The following is a 19817-nucleotide window of genomic DNA, read 5'->3' on the forward strand; positions in this document are numbered from 1 at the left end:
CGATAAGGGAATAGATGTCAGTATTTTCCAAAATTCAGTCATGCCGGTTTCTCACCACTGATAGTCAATAGGGCAAGCTAAGAAAGAGCATCAGCTCTCTACTCTCTCAGGTCCTACTAATGGCTACGTGACCCTCAGCAGGTCACTTGATTTTATAGTTTCTCCAACTGTAAAGTGGAAGGAACAATAACAGCACCCACCTCACAGGTCTATTTGAGGATGCTGAGATAACATATGCAAAATACTTAATACTGACTCTGGCACACAGCAAGCATAGATTCTGCCCAATGTATTATTCAAAGGCCTGAGAGACAGACCACCTGGTGTGGCATCCCTGGATTTCGTCACAGGCTGCCTTAGCAGTGGTTCAGTGTCTTTTCAGCACCTGCAGTTGTAACGGAGGCACTTTAGCCAGTATTGAATGCCTTCTTAGTCAGTCACTAAAAGGTACCCTGGAACCAGAATGAATGGAACAAAGAAGATAGGCAAGGCTCACAAAATATTATTGATTATAATAACAGTAATCCATTAAATATTAAAGCACTCATTATTTGTCTTCATGGTAACTCCGTTTGCTTTTTAAATAGACCTAGCAGCCCCTTAATGTCAAAGGGCAAGTTGAAATAAAAGATAAATGGATCCTTGAAATTCAAACCCCCGGAGATATTCAAATGATTTCTGCATAAGCACAAACACTTAGGAAGCTGATATCTACCTAATGCCATCATGTCTGCCCAGGGCACCGCCTTAGGTAAAAAGGCACTCAGTGATTTACAAGGAGTAGGCTGAGCATTGCATACCATGTTGGTTTGGCAGGGTTTCTGCGGGCTTGAAATTTCCCAGTGTCAGAGCTGATTTCTAATCTCATGAATGTTTACATAATTTAAGTAGCCAAGTACAAAACCGGCAATGAGAGTGGAAATCTGGGAGCTTGCTAAATATCAACCCCAGTGCTTGTTTATAAAACAAGTTTTCAAGCTGAAATGCCCCCATATGCAAACAAGGAAGGCCTGTGTTCACCTTGGATATCTTGTTTAACCAGTTTGCATTGTTACTTCTCAGCTGCTACCTTGAACAGTTTGATCTACCTATTCCTAATGATTTGAGTAAAATGGGTTGCAAAAACAAGGAAAAATGGACACTTTTAAAGGCGTGACTGGGATTCAGGTTTGAACAGACACAACTATGCTATTTGGTAGCCATCGAAGCTTTGAACTAAAGTTGCATTTTTGCTTGCACAACTGTTTAGCCAGCTCTTTCGATCCTGTCTGTCCACCAATATTCCTCTGGATGGATTAAGATGCCTCTAATCCAGGTACCAGTGGGAAGGTGTAAGGCCATTAGACCTCATAAGAGAGCATGGATCTCTTTCTTAAATGAGTTTAAGGAATACCCAGACAAAGGCCTACCTCTAAGAGTGGCCCTTTAGAAATCCAGAAATGCTGAGGTTTTCTTGCCAAGAGTGGTCACAGCCAAGGATGGTGTCAAGGAGGGAAATGGTTTTGAGAGAAGGAAAAATAGACACATTTTGTAAATTTGACACTATTGTTTTTACCTTTTTAAAAAATTAAATATCTTGACGATGTTGTAAGTACAGATTACACAGCACAGTGTTCTAAGAGGTTCAGAGCCCCAGCCAGGATCTCAAAGCTGGCAAGAGGAAGAGAACCCCAAAGTCAGGTACCCTCCTAAAATTGCCAAGCCCCTTAACTGAGCCACATGAGTATAACTGAGCCACTATTAGTATAAAATAGTATCTGATGAAAAGGCACAAATAGGGATCTCCAAGGCGCTCACTCTCCTGACTCACTTAACTCCGATGCCTCTCTGGCTGATCTCGCTTACAGATGTGAGGAGAAAATATCCCAGAACAAGAAGAGTTGTGGTCCAGAGCCAAAGAGCCTCAGCTGCTCAGGGAAAGGCTGCGCTGAGCAATCATCCACCTCAGAGTCTCAGATACAGAATCTTTGTTTAATCCTCCCTTGCTTCCTGGATGTCTAGAGGGAAAAAGCAACCACACCTGCTTTTCCCTGCCATTCAGTTCCTCCCTTCCCCAGTGCCTGAGGCAGTAATTGGTTGTGGAAGGAGGGGATAGGGGTGGGGGAAGAGGGGGAAGAACTAGCTCTGACTGTTTACTCTGTGGCAAGCACTGTGCTTGGACTTCTCACACGGGTCAGTCAACTGTATTCTTATACTGAACATAAGATGTATCATTATGCCTGCTTAGCATTCAGGGAGTCCGAGGTTGTGAGGGGTTGAGGAAATTTCTCCCGGTAGCATGCCAAGCCATGGCAGAGCCAGGGCTCTCATCCAGGTTTGAGTGTCTTCACACCTGGTCCTTACTGGCTCAACACACCAGCCTCCCTAGAAAAGCCGTTGAGATGCAGCTTTTCTTTTCTTTAATTGCCCTCTTTTTCCTATTTTTATGTAACCGTCTCCTTCCTGACCTACCAGGAGACCCATCCCCTGTGACAGATGCTATAGTGCCCATTTAAAGAGCTGAGTTTTTTTTTTCTTTTTTCTTTTTTAATTACTTTAATGTTGTTCAGTTACAGTTGTCTGCATTTTCTCCCCACCACTTCCCCCACCCCAGCCAAACCCACTTCCCTCCCTTGCAACAATAAAGCAATTTAAAAAGAAAGAAAGAAAGAAAAGAAAAGAAAAGAAAAGAAAGAAGAAAAAACAGATGGCCAATACACATATGAAAAAATGCTCAACACCGCTAGCCATCAGAGAAATGCAAATTAAAACCAAAACAAGGTATCACCTCATACGTGTTAGAATGGCTATCATCAATAAATCAACAAACAATAAGAGCTGGTGAGGATGTGGAGAAAGGGGAACACTTTTGTACTGTTGGCGGGGATATAGACTGGTGTAGCCACTGTGGAAAGCAGTATGGAGATACCTCAAAAAATTAAAAATGGGTCTGCCTTTTGACCCAGCAATCCCACTTCCAGGAATAGATCTGAAGAAACCCAAAACACTAATTTGAAAGAATATAAGCACCCCTATGTTTATTGCAGCATTATTTACAATCACCAAGATCTGGAAGCAGCCCAAGTGTCCATCAATAGATGAGTGGATAAAACAACGATGGGACATTTACACGATGGAATACTACTCAGCCATAAAAAAGAAGAAAAGTTTACCCTTTAGGACAGTATGGATGGACATGGAGAACATTATGCTAAGTGAAATAAGCCAGTCAGAGAAAGATAAAGACCATATGATTTCACTCATATGTGGAATCTAATGAACAAACTAAACTAAGAAGGAGAAGCGGACAGACTCATAGATGGAGAGCAGGATGACACTGGAGGGGGGTGAGGGGATGGAGGGAATAAACAAAAAGAAAAGTGGAAAAAGGATTCATGAACATAGACCTGGTGATTGCTGGGGGGTGTGGATAAGGGGACTAAATAGTAATGGAGAAAATTATAAATCCCAGGTCTTCCACTTACCACTCATGTCACCGTGGACAAGTTACTAAGTTCTCTGGGCCTCTGTCACCCATGATGTTGTCATAAGAACCAGATAAGATAATGATGTAAAATATCTTATTATAAGAAGGTGTCTTAAAACAAGGTTTCTGATTATAATATGTACTTCCCGTATAATAGCTGTTGTTATATTTATATAAACTTGCTATATTCTCAAAAAACCTGACCTGCAAAAGCACACTCCCATGATAAGCTGTTGTTATTAATAAAGTTCAACTTTCAGTAAAAAATAATAATAATAAACAAATAAATAAAAAATAAAGAGCTGAGTTCCACAGCAGAAGAGCTATTGTCTGATGATCACAATCAAGGCCAGAGAGGAAGGGAGAGGGAGGGCCTTCCAGCAAGAGGGAAATGGCCCCTGGCTGGGTGCCAGGCTCCCAGCAGCCCCCTGTGACTCATCACACCAGCTCGGGACACCTAGAGGGACCCAAGCACTGTGACCCCGTGCACCTGCCCCCCCAACTCTGTCCCAGCTCTGGCCCCAGGGGTCTGCATGTAAATTCTCCCCCCCCGCCCCAGGCAAACGGGCAGGGCCTTCAGGACGGACACTCTCATGCTCTACATCGGACCAGATTTTTTAAAGTTTAGTTTAGTTTTGCTCATTGGTTTATTTTTAAAATATTATTCCCTTTTCTTCTTCTCACACCCAGGGGACCTGACTAGTCCAGACACTCCTTTCTTCCCCGGCCTTCTGCGGTCACCTTCTCACTGTTACCTTTCCTCCGTTCCATCCTCACCCTGCTAAAGCAGGTCTCACCAAGACACGGTTCCAGCTCTGCTCCAGCAGACGGTTTCTCCTTCTGCTTATTTTGTCTCTGAAAACTGCTGAGCTGCTTCATCTATGCCTTTAAATAATGGTATGATCATATGGGGTTTATGACATGGATTCTTACCTTAGCTACTAATTATTCTATTTATCTTGTGTTTATATTCTCCATCTATATTAGAGAACATTTAAGGCCAAGATTCCATCTCATGATTATCTGTCCTATATACTTCCAGACCAGAGTGCACAGGAAGTGTCCATAAATGGAAGTGGACCACGGTCAGGCACATACTGACCCTTCCTTCCCCAGCTAACCCCAGTTCCATACTCCCAATGCTCCAAGCCTACCTCATAGTGCCAAACCCAACTGTGGGGCATGTGACAGACTTCAGTGACAGCTGGGGAATGGCTGGTGACACATCTGATAAACCCAGCTGGGGGGCAGGTTGATGGAGCCAGGGACGTGTCCTCATTCCTGCTCACTCTTGTCTTCCGACCCTTGTGATATTTGGGTGCAGTCTATATCTGCTCCCACAAGTTCACGTAGGATTGCGTCTCTCCAGCCTGCTCCCAGGCTCTGTTTGTAGCCTCTGTCCCCACTTCACTTTTCCTTACGCATCCCAGCCAACAGAAACACCACTCTGCGCTTTGCTGCTCTGTTAAATTTCTCAGATTGCCCCGTTTGCCCTGGAACACTGTTCCTCCATATCTTCACATTGAGAAACTTTAACTGTACTCCCTATGCCCACCTGGAAAGTCTTGACAGGTTCCAAACTTTTCCTCTCTGGCATCTGAACATAATAGTTCATGTTACTACATCTGGCATTGTCTGTGATATGTCCTGATGAGCTAGCTTTTTCTTTGAGGAACTTACACCTGGTGAGGGTAGGGGTGTTGGTTTGGAATGGTCACCATAGTTTTTTTCCTTATCTATCCCTGTACCCACCAGCCAAGGAAAGACTCATGTCAGCATTTAGTGAAGTCTCGTGAGATTACTGTAGGTACCACAGAATGTGGTTTCCCCTTGGAGTGAGCTCTGGCCTTTTCCTGTGCTGTGGACCAGAGCATCCTTCTGAAGATCATGGGTTTCTCTGGGCAGATTCTCTTTCTTCCTGTGGAAGAAAAAGCTTGATATTTGCCTTGCCTCAGGCCTGGCATTAGGGATTCATTTGAAGTCCTGAAGGTACCATCTCTTCCTGGCTAAAAAGAATTCAGTAACTTCAGTGAGCGGTGGAGAATCATGAGGTGGATGAGAGCTCTGTACCCAGGCCACCCCCAGGGCCGTGTTAGGATGAGGCAAATAAAACAGCACTGGCAGGGTTTTCTGTCAGCCTTTTCAAGAAGTGCAATTTGCAGGCCCCCTGCCTCTGCAGTGTTAAGGGCAGAGAAGCAAAGAGGATGGAGCAGGCAACCTTGAAAAGAGCCGACATCAGGAAGTGTTCCTCCAGGTGGAAGCCTCTCAAGCTGCCTGTGCAGAGGAGACCTGGGGACCTGCCTCCTCACCGAGGAAGTCGCCACGGGGAACTTCATGGTGAATCGCTTCCAATCCCATCAACCGAAGACTTAAAACATGTTATCATTTTTACCTTCTACGGAATTGTGTCCTTGGACTGATTTCCTAGCTCCAAAAGAAAATGCCTAATGGGTACCTGTGTACCCATATGAAAAGAGGGGCTGCATTGATCCCACTTAGGAATATTGAGACTTTCCAGGGACTGTGACAGCAGCCAGCTTTCGCATCAATATTCGGAAGTGGAATTTCTCCTCAGAGAAGGAGAGTACTCTTCTAGGGATTCAACCAAATGCGAATGGTATGAAGATGGAAGATGCAAGCTGGAAACAGCTGGTTTCATCCCCCCTTCTTGCACTCCATCTTGTTCTGCTGCAGGTTAGAAATCCTGAGCCAAGCTGGTGAGTCTCTTTCCCAGCCCCAGGTGGCATTCGTCTTTTTGCTTCTTTGGACCCTGTGACCCTCACCCTCATAAGGGTGGCCCCAGAGATGATTGAACAATTGATTAAAAGCTCATAACAGCCCCCTGGCCATGAGGCTCAGTTGGTTGGAGTGTTGTCCCGTACACCAAGAATAGGTTCGATGCCCAGTCAGGGCACATACCTAAGCTGTGGGTCCAATCCCCAATCGGGGAATGTGCAGGAGGCAACCAATTGGTGTTTCCCTCTCACATTGATGTGTCTGTCTGTCTCCCCCTCTTCCTCTCTAAAATCAAGAAATATATTCTCAGGTGAGGATTTTTTTTAAAAAGCTTATAACAAAACTAACCTTTGCAGTTAACTGTATTTTTTATCTATATTCTTCTTATAGCAGATAAAGACAGATGACAAGAAAACAAGCCAATGTGAAAGATGTCAAAAAAAAAAAAAAAAAAGACAGAAAGAACAAAGAAAAACTCTTCAGGAGAGAAGCATGGCAGGGAGAAGAGTTGACAGCCCCCGGCCAGCATGATGGCAGAGTGAAGGGTTGGGCCCTGAGGCTGCTAATAGGTCTTGAGCATCCAGTCTGAGCTCACTAAGCCCCACTCACAGAGGCAGGGAAGTGGCCCCAGAAAGTTTAGAGTGATCTTAGGCAGAAAGGATGTTCTGCCTTGAATCTTTCCCCCCTCCCTTTATAAGCTTTCTACTCCTTTGATCTTTCCCTCAATAGTTTGTACCAGTGTTAGCAAAACAAAAACAAAACGCAAACCCCTCCACGAATGACAGAGGTTCGCAGGCAGACCTTGTTCTCCTAAAACTGGTTCAGGTATTCCCTTGTCCTCTCCGCAGTCCTCTGTAGGCTCAGGACGTGAGGCACAGTGGTGATAGTTCTCGCTTCTGCGTTCAGACAGTCATAGAAACGGGAGCCAGAGATGCGGGGAGGGACGGAATCTTCCTCAGGTGCTGCCGACTCCATGAATATTATTAAAGGATATTGAAAGGACATTGACTCTTTTAATGGGAAGCCTCCCACTGCTGCCGAGACAGTCGGCTTTGATACCATTCCCTGCTCTGTGGAGAACTTTCCTGTCAGACTCTGCAGGTTTAATTAACACATTAACTTCAATGGCTGTGAGTCATTTTCTCCTCTTCTCGGTAGAACACCAGGCTGGACGATTAACTTCTTAGGGGGCAAATCTTTGAAGTGGTAGGTGGAAGATAGAGAGCTTTGTCTAAGGGTGAATGAATATGCAAGAACTGCTTGCTGCAAATCCTTGAGAGTTTAAAGGTAGTTCTTATTTGTTCAGTGTTTGTTTGTTTGTTCAGGTGCAGGCCTCTATCGTGGCCTATGGAAGCACAGCATATTCCTCTGATAAATTACCCTTGTCCATCCATTGAGAAACCCGGGGACTGTACTAGGTACACTCATCACTAAGGGATTTGCATGGTGCAATATCTGTCATTTTCCCCCTCGATCATCTTCTCTGTGGACACAGGGAGGGATGGGATTCCTGACATAAAAGCTTTGCGATTGTATGGTCTCAGATATTTCAGGATGATTTTCAGATAGGATGGAGTTTCTGCCTTGCATCCATAGAAGGCTCTCTTGAAAGGCAACTAAGGAAGTTAAATATAAATATGTGTCCTGTAATGTGATAGCAACTGCTATTGTGCCATAATTCTTCAGAAATGAGGCCACTGGGAATTTTAATTGTAGCAGAGGGTTTACAGAGAAGGTGGCCTTCATCTGGGCCTAAACAGAAGACTGGTAGTCACTGAGGTGGGCACATTCTGAGCCACCTCCGCCAGAGTGGGTGGCACCAATGGAGGCATGGCAGGGGGAATACGCCCAGGTGTGAGTGGGAAGGAGGGAAGGCAGAGGGCATCTTTGGGGAGGGGAGCCTGGAGAGGATGTCACTGAGCTGCACAAGAGGAGCTTGTTTCGTTGGGCTATTCAGTACACCCACTGCTCAAGAGGCCTCTGGGTGCTCACAAATAACAAAGCAGCCCGTTGAAGAAGAGAAAAACAAAGAGTATGGAACATACCAGACTGGTGCACAGGGTTGAATCCAAGCCTGAGGGGATCAATTTAAAAAGACATAGAAGGAGAGAAATACATGCACACAGAGATGTTGACACCCAAGAATTCCTCACAGAGATGAATTCCATGTGGGAGCAGGGAGAGCTGTTACTTGGTGTAGCCCTGTGAGCTCTCAGAGTTTATTTATGATCAGCAGCATATATGTGTATCAGCCGTCACACAACATTATTATTTTAAATTGTCCTGATGCTGTTGCAATGGCATTAATCTTTGTATATAAATACAGAAATTAATATACATTTACATATAAACAGAGGCACACACAATGATGTAAACTCTTTTCCCTTTAAGTTCATGCAAAACAGTGTGGTTCTGGGTTTTTAAAAAAAGATAGAGTAAGGGGAGAGGGAGAGGCATACAGTCCCTGGTATACTGTCATTGATATACCAGTCTGCGTATTAAAATGCAAGGTTTTCAGGACACGCTGGGGATTAAGAAGCAGGACATGGGCACTCTGGCTGCTTGGGGTTGAATTAAGAGTGAGTTGTCCCATCTTCTATTATCTTTATAAAGGGAGCTGTGTCTGCTTCTCTGCTTAGCACTTTTAAAATGAATCAAGCATGAAACGTACCCAGGAAAACTTTCTTCCCCAGACATGATGGGGCAGAAAAGAATAATAAGAGTTGAAAGAAAAGAGCCACAGATTCTCCTTGTCTCGATGCCCAAACACTGTGCAGTTGGAGCCGGTTGAACTGTGTGCTTTAGGAGCCAGATATTTCAGCTATTTGCCGGGGGGGGGGGGGGGGGGGGGGGAGCTTCAGGATGTGTTCTGATCCAGTGAGCACAATGGTATAGAAAGCCTTTTCAAGGGTCAGTACTCACTTACATGAGCTGCCTTGCTCCTTGGACACGCATGGTGCATCTGTAGCCTTGGTGACTCACTCACTGGGTGAGCCATTTGACTCTTCACTGAGTGCTGAGGCTGGGGAGAGGACAAGACCCAGCAATCAACATACTCGGTACACAGTGACTCACCATTCGATCCCTCTGGGATCGGCCACATACAGTGGTGGAAGTTTGGGGTTTGTGAGTGGGTTACAGGCCGGGCACATAGCAGAAAGATGTTCCAAATGGTATTTTCAAGACAATAGCCAAGTGACCAGTGGGCACCAGAATGCTGACAGCAACAGGAGTCTCTGGGCTGCCATCAGGGGACACTTCTGGAGGCATAGGAGGGTCCCAGGGGTGTCATGTGAGCAAGGAAGAACTGGATGTAAGAGAAGACGAAGTAGTGGAAGGTTAGATCCTGTCTCACGGGCAGTGTTTCTATGCAGTTGCCCTTCGGGAGTACTAACAGTGTAACAAATGGACTTGAACTCTTACCAGCTATATAACCAACTGTAAAATGGTCTTAATAACTTCATGTATCACAGGGATGGTGTATGGATTACATGAAATAGTACATAAGAAGCCCTTGGATGACTAAGGAAGAACTTAATGCTGGCTCCTTTTATAGCCTGAAGTTCTGGTTACTGTTAAAAAGACCAATACCGGCTCCTCTTGCCAGCAGGATATATGCTGGTCTCCCTAACTTGCCATCCAAAGCCTTTCCCTTGACACTTTCACCAAAACTTATTGAGATAAGCCAACCTTATTCACACCTTGGGCCTGTCTTGTCCTATTTTTGTCGGTTTGAACGCTGTCTTTCCTTCAGATCCCAACTAAATCTTCGCAACGTCTGTGAAGCCTCCCCGATCAACTGCTGAGTCTATTCCCACAGCATCCCTCTGCACCTGGCGGCCTCACGCATTTCTCATTATTTTAGTGAGATCTGAGGCATTTTGTCTGCTCTTTGAGAGCCAGGCCTAGACTTAGCACTTCTGTGTGTCCCACACAATGACCTGGACATGCTAGGTCAGGTGGGTTAGCTGACTTTGTCACCAAACAGAATGGGGTATGAATCACAGTCCAGTCCAATATGTAGAGGACATCTGATTTCCAACAATTAATCTTCCTGAGCCTCAGTTTCCTCACCTGTGAGATGGGGATATTAACACCTGCCTTGCAAAATGTATGTGAGGAGTAGAGATGATGTGTGGAGTGTTCACCTGGCATGTAGCAGGTGCTCAATAAGTGGCAGGTACTATTATTATTATTACTGATCTGATGAACTGATATTTGTGTGTTCAATGTACCATAGGGTCATGGTGCTAAGTAATTTCTTTTCTCTGTAGTTATACAGCTCTGCTGAATTTGGGAGAAGGTGGCAGCTTATCCAGGAAGGGGTTGTACCAAACAGGTTCTACTGGTAAGTCTCTTTTTTAAAAAAAAAAGTTTTATTGTATTTTTTCCATTACCATTTAGTTCCCTTATACCCCCCTCCCCTATAATCACCACACTGTTGTCCATGCCCATGAGTCCTTTTTCCTTTTTGCTCAGTCCCTCCACCCCCTAACCTCCCCCACAAGCCTCATAGTTCTCGCCCTGCTCTCTATCAATAAGTCTGTCTCTATTTTGCATGTTAGCTCAGTTTGTTCATTTGATTCCACATGTGACTGAAATCATATGGTATTTGATGTTCTCTGACTGATTTATTTTACTTAGCATAATGTTCTCCAGGTCCATCCATGCTGTCACAAAGGTTAAAATTTTCTTCTGGGATACTACTGGCTGTTAAAAAAGCCCCACTTTCTTTTTCTGCAGTGTTAAGATATCACCTAGTAAATAAGCACTGGATTCCTTTTCTCGCCCAGTGCTCTCAGAGGAGGTCTGTTCTTATTGAGATACGCCCACATCCCCCGAGGGCAGGAAGTGGCCTTGGAGTAGTAAACATTTTAAGAGAATATTAAAGCTGTGTCATAAATTACTTAACAACCCAAAATAGATTATTGAGATTACTGAACAGCAGGGACTTTGCAACTGTTGTTTCATTATATTTTGATGTGACTTGTGTGACAGACACTTAAAATTTTAATGGTGACTTTTATTACTAAAAGTATTATGCACACATTTGTTCCGTGTTCAAATAAAGGTTTTCATTGTAAATAAGTAGGTCTTACTTAGTCTAAAAGTAGATCTTCCTCTCACTTCTGATTTCAAGTTTCCTAGACCTTCTCTTCATCACATGGGATGCAACCAATATTCATAATTTCTTACTTAACCTTCCAGAAATGTTCTATGAATTGCCAAATATATTCTGAGTCGGCTTAGGCTACTTTAACAAAAAGACATAGGCTGGGTTGCTTAATCAACACATTTATTTCGCGTAGTTCTGAAGGCTGGGAAGTTCAAGTTCAAAGGGCTGGCATATTTACCTTCTGGTAAAGGCCAGAGGATTTCAAAAAATATTGCAGAGAATTCCAGAGGACTTCCTTATTTCTGTGTCCTCACGTGATGGAAAGAACGAGAGCTCCGGTCTCTCTTCCTCTTTCATCAGGTACTAATCCCATCAGGGGGACTTCACACTCACGACCTCGGGCTAGTCTAACCCTAATTCCCTCCCAAAGGCCCCACCTCTAAACATGTCACTGGGGATTAGTACTTCAACATGTGAGTTGGGGGACATAAATCAGACCATAACATTCCCATCCCTGACCTCCCAAAATTCCTATTTTTCTCACATGCAGAAAACATTCCATCCCAAGAGCCCCCAAAGTATTAACTTGTTCCAGCATCAGCTCTGAAGTCTAAAGTCCAATGTCTCATCAAGTATAATTTAAATCAGATATGGATGAGAATCAAGGTATGATTCATACTGATGCAAAATTTCTCTGCTCTGTGAACTTGTGAAACCAGAGTAACCATGAACATCCAAAGTAAAATAGCGGGCTAGGCATAAGATAGGCATTCCCATTACAAAAGGGCGAAGGAAGAAAGCGGTGACAGTGCTGAGCACCCGCCAGATGGTAGAAAGAGAGTGAACTCTGGTCTGTTTCTCTTCTTATTCAGACACTAATCCCAACCTGGGAGTCCACTGTCATAACCTCATCTAAACCTAATTATCCCCCAAAGACCGCATCTCCAGGGACTATCACTTTGGTGGTTAGGGCTTCATCCTATGTGTTTGAGAGGGGCAAAAATACTCAGCCCACAGACCTGCATTTACATAAATGTTAGCGTATGCACACTGCTCTGCGCCTTGTTTGTTTGTTTGTTTGTTTGACTGAGAGGATGCAGTTAACAATACATGCCATCAGTCTTTCACATAGCTGAGTATCATTGTACTCTAAAAATATAGATTGGAGGTGAATCCTAGACTTATTTAATGCACAAAAATAAATTGTATGTGTTGGTGGGATGTGTGTGAGAGGAAAGAGAAATGTAGGGGGAGAGAGAGAGAGAGAGAAGAGAACAGTAGAGAAAGGGAGGAGAGGGAAGAAGGGAGGGAACAGACAGCAAAAGAAAAAGACGCAGAGAAAGTAATACATATATGTATATGTGTGTATATATGTATGTATTTTTTAACATTATCACAGATGTCCCCCACTTTCCCCTTCTTTGCCCCCTTCCGCTCAGCCCCCACCCCCAGCCTTCGCCACGTTTTGTCTGTGTCCATGGGCGATGCGTATGTGTTCTTCAGCTAAGCTCTTCCAGTCCCCCCACGCCCCTCCCCCTGAGATCTGCCTGAGCCCATCTTCCTGATTAAACTAAACATGGCCTCACTCCATGGGAATGGGAGACAACGATTGAAAAGAAGGAAATGACACAAGTTCCCTGTGGCTTTTGTGTCTCCTAGGGCCTAGACCCTGGCGAAGAGAGAACACAGTATGGATATTCTAGTGTAGTTACGACATTACTTGACAATCCCTTTGCATTTAGAACCTAAACCTGCCAAAAGATGTGACCGCTTACCCTAATGTCTCTGCTCTGCCGGTGGAAACGCCACTGCGGTTGTTTGCAGACTTTTGCTAGTGTAAACAGTGCTATGAAGAACTAGCTCCGACAAGAGTTTCACTGTGCCTGGTTCACATCATCCATGATCATTGGGGCAATGACCTCTTCAGATAGGACGGTGAAAGGCGTCTCCCCTTTACTCCTCCTGAAATCACACTGCCTCTCATCCGCCTTTGGACTTGCATGTACTTCTAAAAGAAATGCATTTTTATATTTCCCATTTTCACACTCTGCCCTGAAACCCCCATGGGAGTTGAAAGCCGGAGACCTGCATTAGAGAAATCTCTTAAAATGCAAGTGAAGCTGCCTGGAAAAGTGAAAGACAAGCCATTCGCAAACACACTGGTCAAAGATAACACATAGAGACTTCCATGTGGAATATCTTTTTCTCCCCCGCCGTGAAGAGACATTTATAACTACATGAGGTGTTTGCGTATAGAAGCTGTTCACCTCCTTCCCACGTGGCTCTTGCTCAGGAATGGTTCCAGCGCTGCTTTCAGCGTCCCCAGCGGCTGCTCCCTTCTCCAGGAACTCAGCTCTAGATATCGTGGAGTCTCCCTTCTCTGACCAGCATTTCTTCTCTTTCTCTCTTACTCAGTGTCCCTTTTTCTTTATTCGGGAGACACCCTACACCTCTGTGTGTTCTGCGTAGAAATTGTAAAGTCACTTGGGGAAAGACGGTCTATGTTTTATTTTATTTTTTTTATTCTCTCTTTTCCCTCGGTGTTATAGATGCACAGAATGGTCTTGGAAAGTAAATAATGAAGGACTAAATTCATGTGGTTTTCCTAATTTAAGCTGGAAATGGAGGTGATGCTTTGCCCATGAGAACATGTAAGAGACAAATCTTTGCTCAAGTCCTGCTCCAAGTGACTGAAAATATCTGCACATGAACCCAGCACTAGGAGGCAGGGAGTTACAATTCACAGAGGACTGGATGGAAGTTTATTCCCACCCACAGGAACAAAGAAAAACATTGACTACAAAAGACAGGCAAGGAAATAGAACTGAGATGAAACTATTTCCCACAAGTGGCACATGGTGTACAATGTTTTATGGCTCACCTCACTGAAGGTCTTGTTTACACACAGCATTGTGAGGTGAATGGGCCCCCATCACTGCGTCAGCGGGTGCTAATTGCAATCCCTTCTTATCTATTCTTTGAATGAGGGCCTTCTATCTGAAAGCCTGATTATCTAAGCCCTTGTAACAAATGTCATAATATGATCATCCTTATAAAAACTCCACACACAATTGTGTGTGAATTCTAATCAATCTCTCTGTGAAGTAAATTAAAGAGTAGCCCGTTCCTCTGACTTTGGGAACAGAGAGGCACATCTTCCCCATTCAAGCCCTAACAGTGTGATAAGCAGTATTCAAAGCTATTTTTAATCCTCATAGCAATTTTATGATGTAAGGCTTTGCATTATCATCATTAACAGACGGGGAACCTACAAAATGAAGAGGTTAAATGATGTAGCCAAGGTCACAGAGCCAGAAAGTGGCTGAGCCAGGATTTAAATGTAGGCTGTCTTGCTCCGACATCTATGCTCTACCAAATCAATGACTCTGTTGCCTATGCCTGTTGGCCTTCTTTTCGGGGCTGGGACAGAGAGCCCCCGAAATTCAGCCCATTCAGGCAGATGAGTAGAGAAAGCCCAAGGCTCTTTTGGCCACCATGCCTACATGTGTATCTCTCCAGCTGGGCTTGCCAAAAGGCCCCATGGGTTCTTTAAGGTCAGTGGGGTTTTCCGGAGAGGGCATGAGACCTTGTGAGTTGCATGGTGCATGTGACTGTTAATGAAAACCTCTTGGTCTCTTCAACGTGGTCTGTATTTTCTGTCTCTGTACAACTTTCTGAGGCTGGCAGACAAGGTGTCAATCAAAGCCATGTGTTAGACTTACTGCTGGAAACCAGTTAATTCAAATTCATAGGAACTATGGGGCTGTCTAGGATTATACAGCAGGCGTAATTAAAAGAAGGCCCTTTAATCATTTCTGCTCAGAGCCTGGCTGTGGGGGTGCGGAAGGGACTCAAGGGGCCTTTTCTAGTACTAAATTGAATTGTTAAGTTACCCTGAGTAACTTAGCATTTCCCATACAGAAAAATGAGGATGAATTTATATCTTTTCCTCATCTACTAGTACACTTGAGGAGTATCTTTTTGGGGGTGTGGGTTCCTATTGCCTGGAAGTAGTCATTGGCAATTGTAAAACAATTACGGAATGTAAAAGCTTACACTATCTCAGTGGTTGCTGTTAGCACTACAATAACTAACATAAATGTAAGTATTCCTCCAAGGAGTTCAAATTGCTTTCGAAACCAATTTACATGTTTAGTGCATATTTTCAAACACATCCTACCACAATATTGCTCTTCAGAAATCAGTTCTCTTGGGAGGCAGTACAGACTAGAAGTCAAAGGGCTTAGAGATAGTGAGGTGTGAGTTCCAGATCTACCTTTTACTAAGCGAGGGAGTGTGAGGAAGTTACTTAACCTTTACGTGCCTCGGTTTTGTCCTCAGTAAAATGAGGATAATACCTACTTCATTCAATGAGATGTTTCCTGTAAGTTGGTTTTATGCCTGGCAGCTAAGAATTGTCTCGAGTACCCACTGACTAACAGTAATGATATTATTAATAGTGGCTGACTTTCCACATCCGTTAGCTTTGATTTCCCCTGTGTTGACTTCATTCTCAGGTTGGCTTTCCCCAGTTTGTGGCAGCGAGGGACATTATCAGCTTAGCCTTACGTTCTAACAGCTTTGACTCCCCATCAAACCAGTCTGCCTCCTTCCCTCTATCTCCAGGGACTGAGTCTGACTGGCCTGGCTTGGATCAGGTGATGCATTACTCGTGCAGGTGAGACACATAGCTACGCTGGGAACTAAAATAGGAGGTGGAGTGGACACCCGGTCATGCTGCACGGTTCAAGGATGAGGGAGAGGTGATTCCCAAAAAGGAAAAAAATGGATTTCTCATTAAGGGAAAAAATACAGATGGGCAAACTGAGCATCAGCAAGATAAAGTTCATTAGTAGGGATTTGTATTGTTAAGTAACTACAGTGGTTCAAACACGTGATAAACCATGCCATCCGATTCTCATAACAAGGTTGGGAGGTATGGATCCTTACCCTCATTTGATAAAATGAAGAGCTAGGTAATGTATCCAATATAATACATAATATGTAATATAGCCACATTTCGAAACTTGGTCTGTCTGGGTTCATGGCCCTTGTTTATAGTAGTAAAGATCAGCCGCACATTCAAGACTTACCCCCACCCCCAACATCTTCTAGTAGTAACTGCTAGTTTAACAGTTCCGTGGTTAAGAACTGAAGTGTTGAATTTGACATTGAAGAGGAACATGATATTGGAGGAACAGTGGTACCCAAATAAGTGAAACTCCTACCAAATGTCAAATTTACTATTATAGGTTGATAAATGTGATTTGCTGGGATCTGATTCAAGTTTAGGTCAATGCCATTGAAAGGTTCAGTTACAGCCCACTCAGCAATGTATTAATCTATGTAAAAGACAAGGCCATCTTAGGGCTGCTTCACTCAATTAAAAATAGGTTCAGACCTTATTGGTTATGTTTTTATGACGTACAGGGGGCTGGCTGGAAATAGGGCAGATGAAAGTTGATTACCGTATTTTTCGGACTATGAGATGCACCTAGGTTTTAGAGGAGGGAAATAGGGGAAAAAAACCCTGCTCCATCGCCACACCACCCCCCACCTTGTGAGCCAGGTAAGCTACATTCCAACTATAAGACACACCCCCATTTTCCTCTCAAATTTGGGGGGCGGGGTTGGGGTGCATCTTATAGTCCGAAAAACACGGTACATAGTTTCTGTGACTAATTCACACATGGAAAATTAAGAGTTGGCTCAACAATGAACCTTCTAGAATACCAGTCTTGTTACAATGATGTCCCCTAAGGGGGCGTATGACAGTGGTATTATATAGCAGCGAGACAACTCCATTCCTAAGATGTTTGAGCAGGTGTACACACTCTCATTCTTTCCCCTTGGTCAATGCCATTAATGCGAATGACTTCCCTCGTATCTTTGGCAACAAGTCGCATTTGTTAATCCCTTGTGTGCCAACCTGTTTTCATATATATTTTTACAGTCAGATTAATAATGTGCAATAATTTATTGATCAAAACTTATTTCAAGATGTGAAAAAGAATCCAACCTATTTTGGGGAAAACATTAAATAAGAGATACCGGCCTTTGGTTCTGGAAGTCAGAAGGTCTAACTTTACCCAGGCTTCACTAGACACAGACTCTCACTAACATCATCGGATCTTGCTCTCACCCCATCGCTCAGCCTCTGCGACGTCCTCTGCGTTAGCTTTGCTGTCAGCCAGACTCTCTCCTCCTACGGCCCCTACCATTTCCCTTCCTCCCAGGTTAACTTTGGTGGAAAAGAAAACGTAAATCTCATGGGCCCTGAATAGGTAACATGCTCACATTTAGACCCAGGGGTACAATCCATTCCAATAAGGAACACAGACAGAAAATAAGGAATGGCGATGCCCCCAAAAAGACTGGGGAACTTTTACCAAAGGAAGGGAGAATGTCAATGGGAGGGTATCAGCAAGAGGTGTCCATTAATGGGAAGTGTTTTAATTTTATTTTTAAGATGAGAAATAACTAGGATAAACATAGAAATGTGTTACATGTTATTAAGTTACGGTCATGGAATTTAACCCCAGGTTTGACTGGATACAGAGCCTCTGCTGTTTTATTCTCTCTCCAGTGACCCCCACTAGTGTAGGGACTAATGAAGCCTCACTTGAGCTCCAGCTCCCCTTGAAGCTTCTTTATGAACCCCACTCCACAGAGCTTTCTTCTTAGAACTGCTTCATTGGCCCATATTTCCTGTCGGCCTCCTATCTATTGGGGTCTACATCTAGTTATTAAAGTCGCTTGTGTCTATATACCTGGCCTAACATACTTAACCAGGGTCCTTTCATCCAAACTTAAAACCAGTTTCTCTTTCTTATTCCAACCCATGCCATACCACTCATCCTCCAGTTCTTATTGAATATTGCTGCTGAGCCAATTTCAGATTTTTCTTTTCTTATTATGTGTGTTTGATAGGCAGTTTGTTTTATGTTCCCCAGGCCGCCATGACCCTTTCTCGTGCTCCTGCAGATATTCCAGTCATTGAACACAGCATCTTCAAGACTTCTAAGCCACTCATGCCAAAGGGACTTGGAGGGTGGGGCATCAGATGACTGTAATCTTTTCTTTTTCCACAGATGGGGTGAATGTATTCAATAGCAAAAGAATCCTCTGCACTTTTTCTTTTCCAGACTCTGCAAACTGGAAATGGGATGGAATCTAATGATGCTACAAAAAATAGTAAAACTCTATTCTATCAAAATAACTAGATAATTTGGTACTATATTCTGAAGGGAGCATAGCTACAAGGGGAGACCCCTCAAAAAACCAGAATTATCTTCTGGGAGGTGGGCCCCTTGTAGTACAGGCTTCCCTCACTAGGCGAGTGTTCTAGAAACCTATCTGTATCAGTGGACCAGCTGGCATTGTTGTGAGAGGCTGCATTTAGCTTCAGTGAAATTTTTTTGAAGACTTTCAGTATGTTGGCCCATTTCATGATGGGTGATTTACAAACTCACCCGCCCACACTGCACTGAGTGTTCAGCCGTTTTTGACCAAAAACGGCATGACCCCCATGCCCACCCTCCCTATTCACTTGATCTCTCCCTGAGTGATTTTTTATTTTGTTCCCCTGGATAAAAAAAAAAAAAAGTCCTCAAAGGGAAACGTTTTGATGATGTGGATGAGGTGAAACAAAAAACAGCAGAAACACTAAGCAGCATCAAAATCAACATGTTCAAAAACTATTTTGACCAGTGGAAAAAGCCTCAATAGGTGTATTGCATCAAATGGAGAGAGCTTTGAATGCAGTTAAAGTGACTGGCATTTAAACATGTAAGAATAAATACACAATTTTTTATAAATAAATTGCAGTTTTTCAAGGTCTGCCCTCATATTTTTCGAAGCTACTCTGTCCCATCCTTCAATTAAACCTGTGAAGCAGTTTAGCATCTGTAGAGAACTTCCGAAAGAACACCATCACTTATTTTCAATTTTATGTCAAGCTGGGAGTGTTGTAGAATGTCTTACCCTTCAAATCAGCTTTTCTTCTAGGCTTTCATATTTCTGCATTCCTTGTATCCTGGCCTTAGCACTTAGAGTTTCATTCAGCTTTGTTCTCATACTCAACTCTTCTTAAATCTGTGGGCTTCCAAGTCCCATCGTTCTTTCTCCATAAAATGACACCTGCCTACTGTCTCTTCCATCTTCCTTAGCATTGCATTGGTTCTGCATCCCTTCCCTCTCACTAGGAATAGTGAAAAAGCCCTCTCTCTTCATCTCCTTATATCATATACAGCCTAATGAAACTTTTAAGCATTTCCCCGATCAAGTGTTTACCTAGTTCCTCATTGCTTAAACATAGAATTGAAAAGGGTTAATGTAAGAACATAGCTAGGTTCTTGCCAACCTGGGCTCAAATGTATATTTTCTTACCCACATCCCATATTCTTAATTTTGTGTGCTGAATTTCAAAAGGCCAGGTAAACAATTCTAAGAAGTGATTAGTTTATGGACCAGTCTACACTTCTCATCTCTGTGGCTTTA

The 19817-nt window shown here is 43.5% G+C and overlaps 1 protein-coding gene across 3 annotated transcripts in view; it reads left to right on the plus strand.

Moving 5' to 3' along the window:
* Window positions 1–19817, plus strand: part of SORCS1 (sortilin related VPS10 domain containing receptor 1) — a 480154-nt gene that overhangs the window by 309458 nt on the left and 150879 nt on the right. For all 3 annotated transcript variants that reach the window (XM_053922501.1, XM_053922500.1, XM_053922502.2), the window contains exon 5: window positions 10477–10550. In XM_053922501.1, coding sequence (XP_053778476.1) covers window positions 10477–10550 — 74 coding nt within the window. The remainder of the gene's footprint in view (window positions 1–10476; window positions 10551–19817) is intronic.

The sequence above is a fragment of the Desmodus rotundus genome, chromosome 4 (assembly GCF_022682495.2).
Source record: "Desmodus rotundus isolate HL8 chromosome 4, HLdesRot8A.1, whole genome shotgun sequence".
Classification (NCBI taxonomy): Eukaryota; Metazoa; Chordata; class Mammalia; order Chiroptera; family Phyllostomidae; genus Desmodus; species Desmodus rotundus.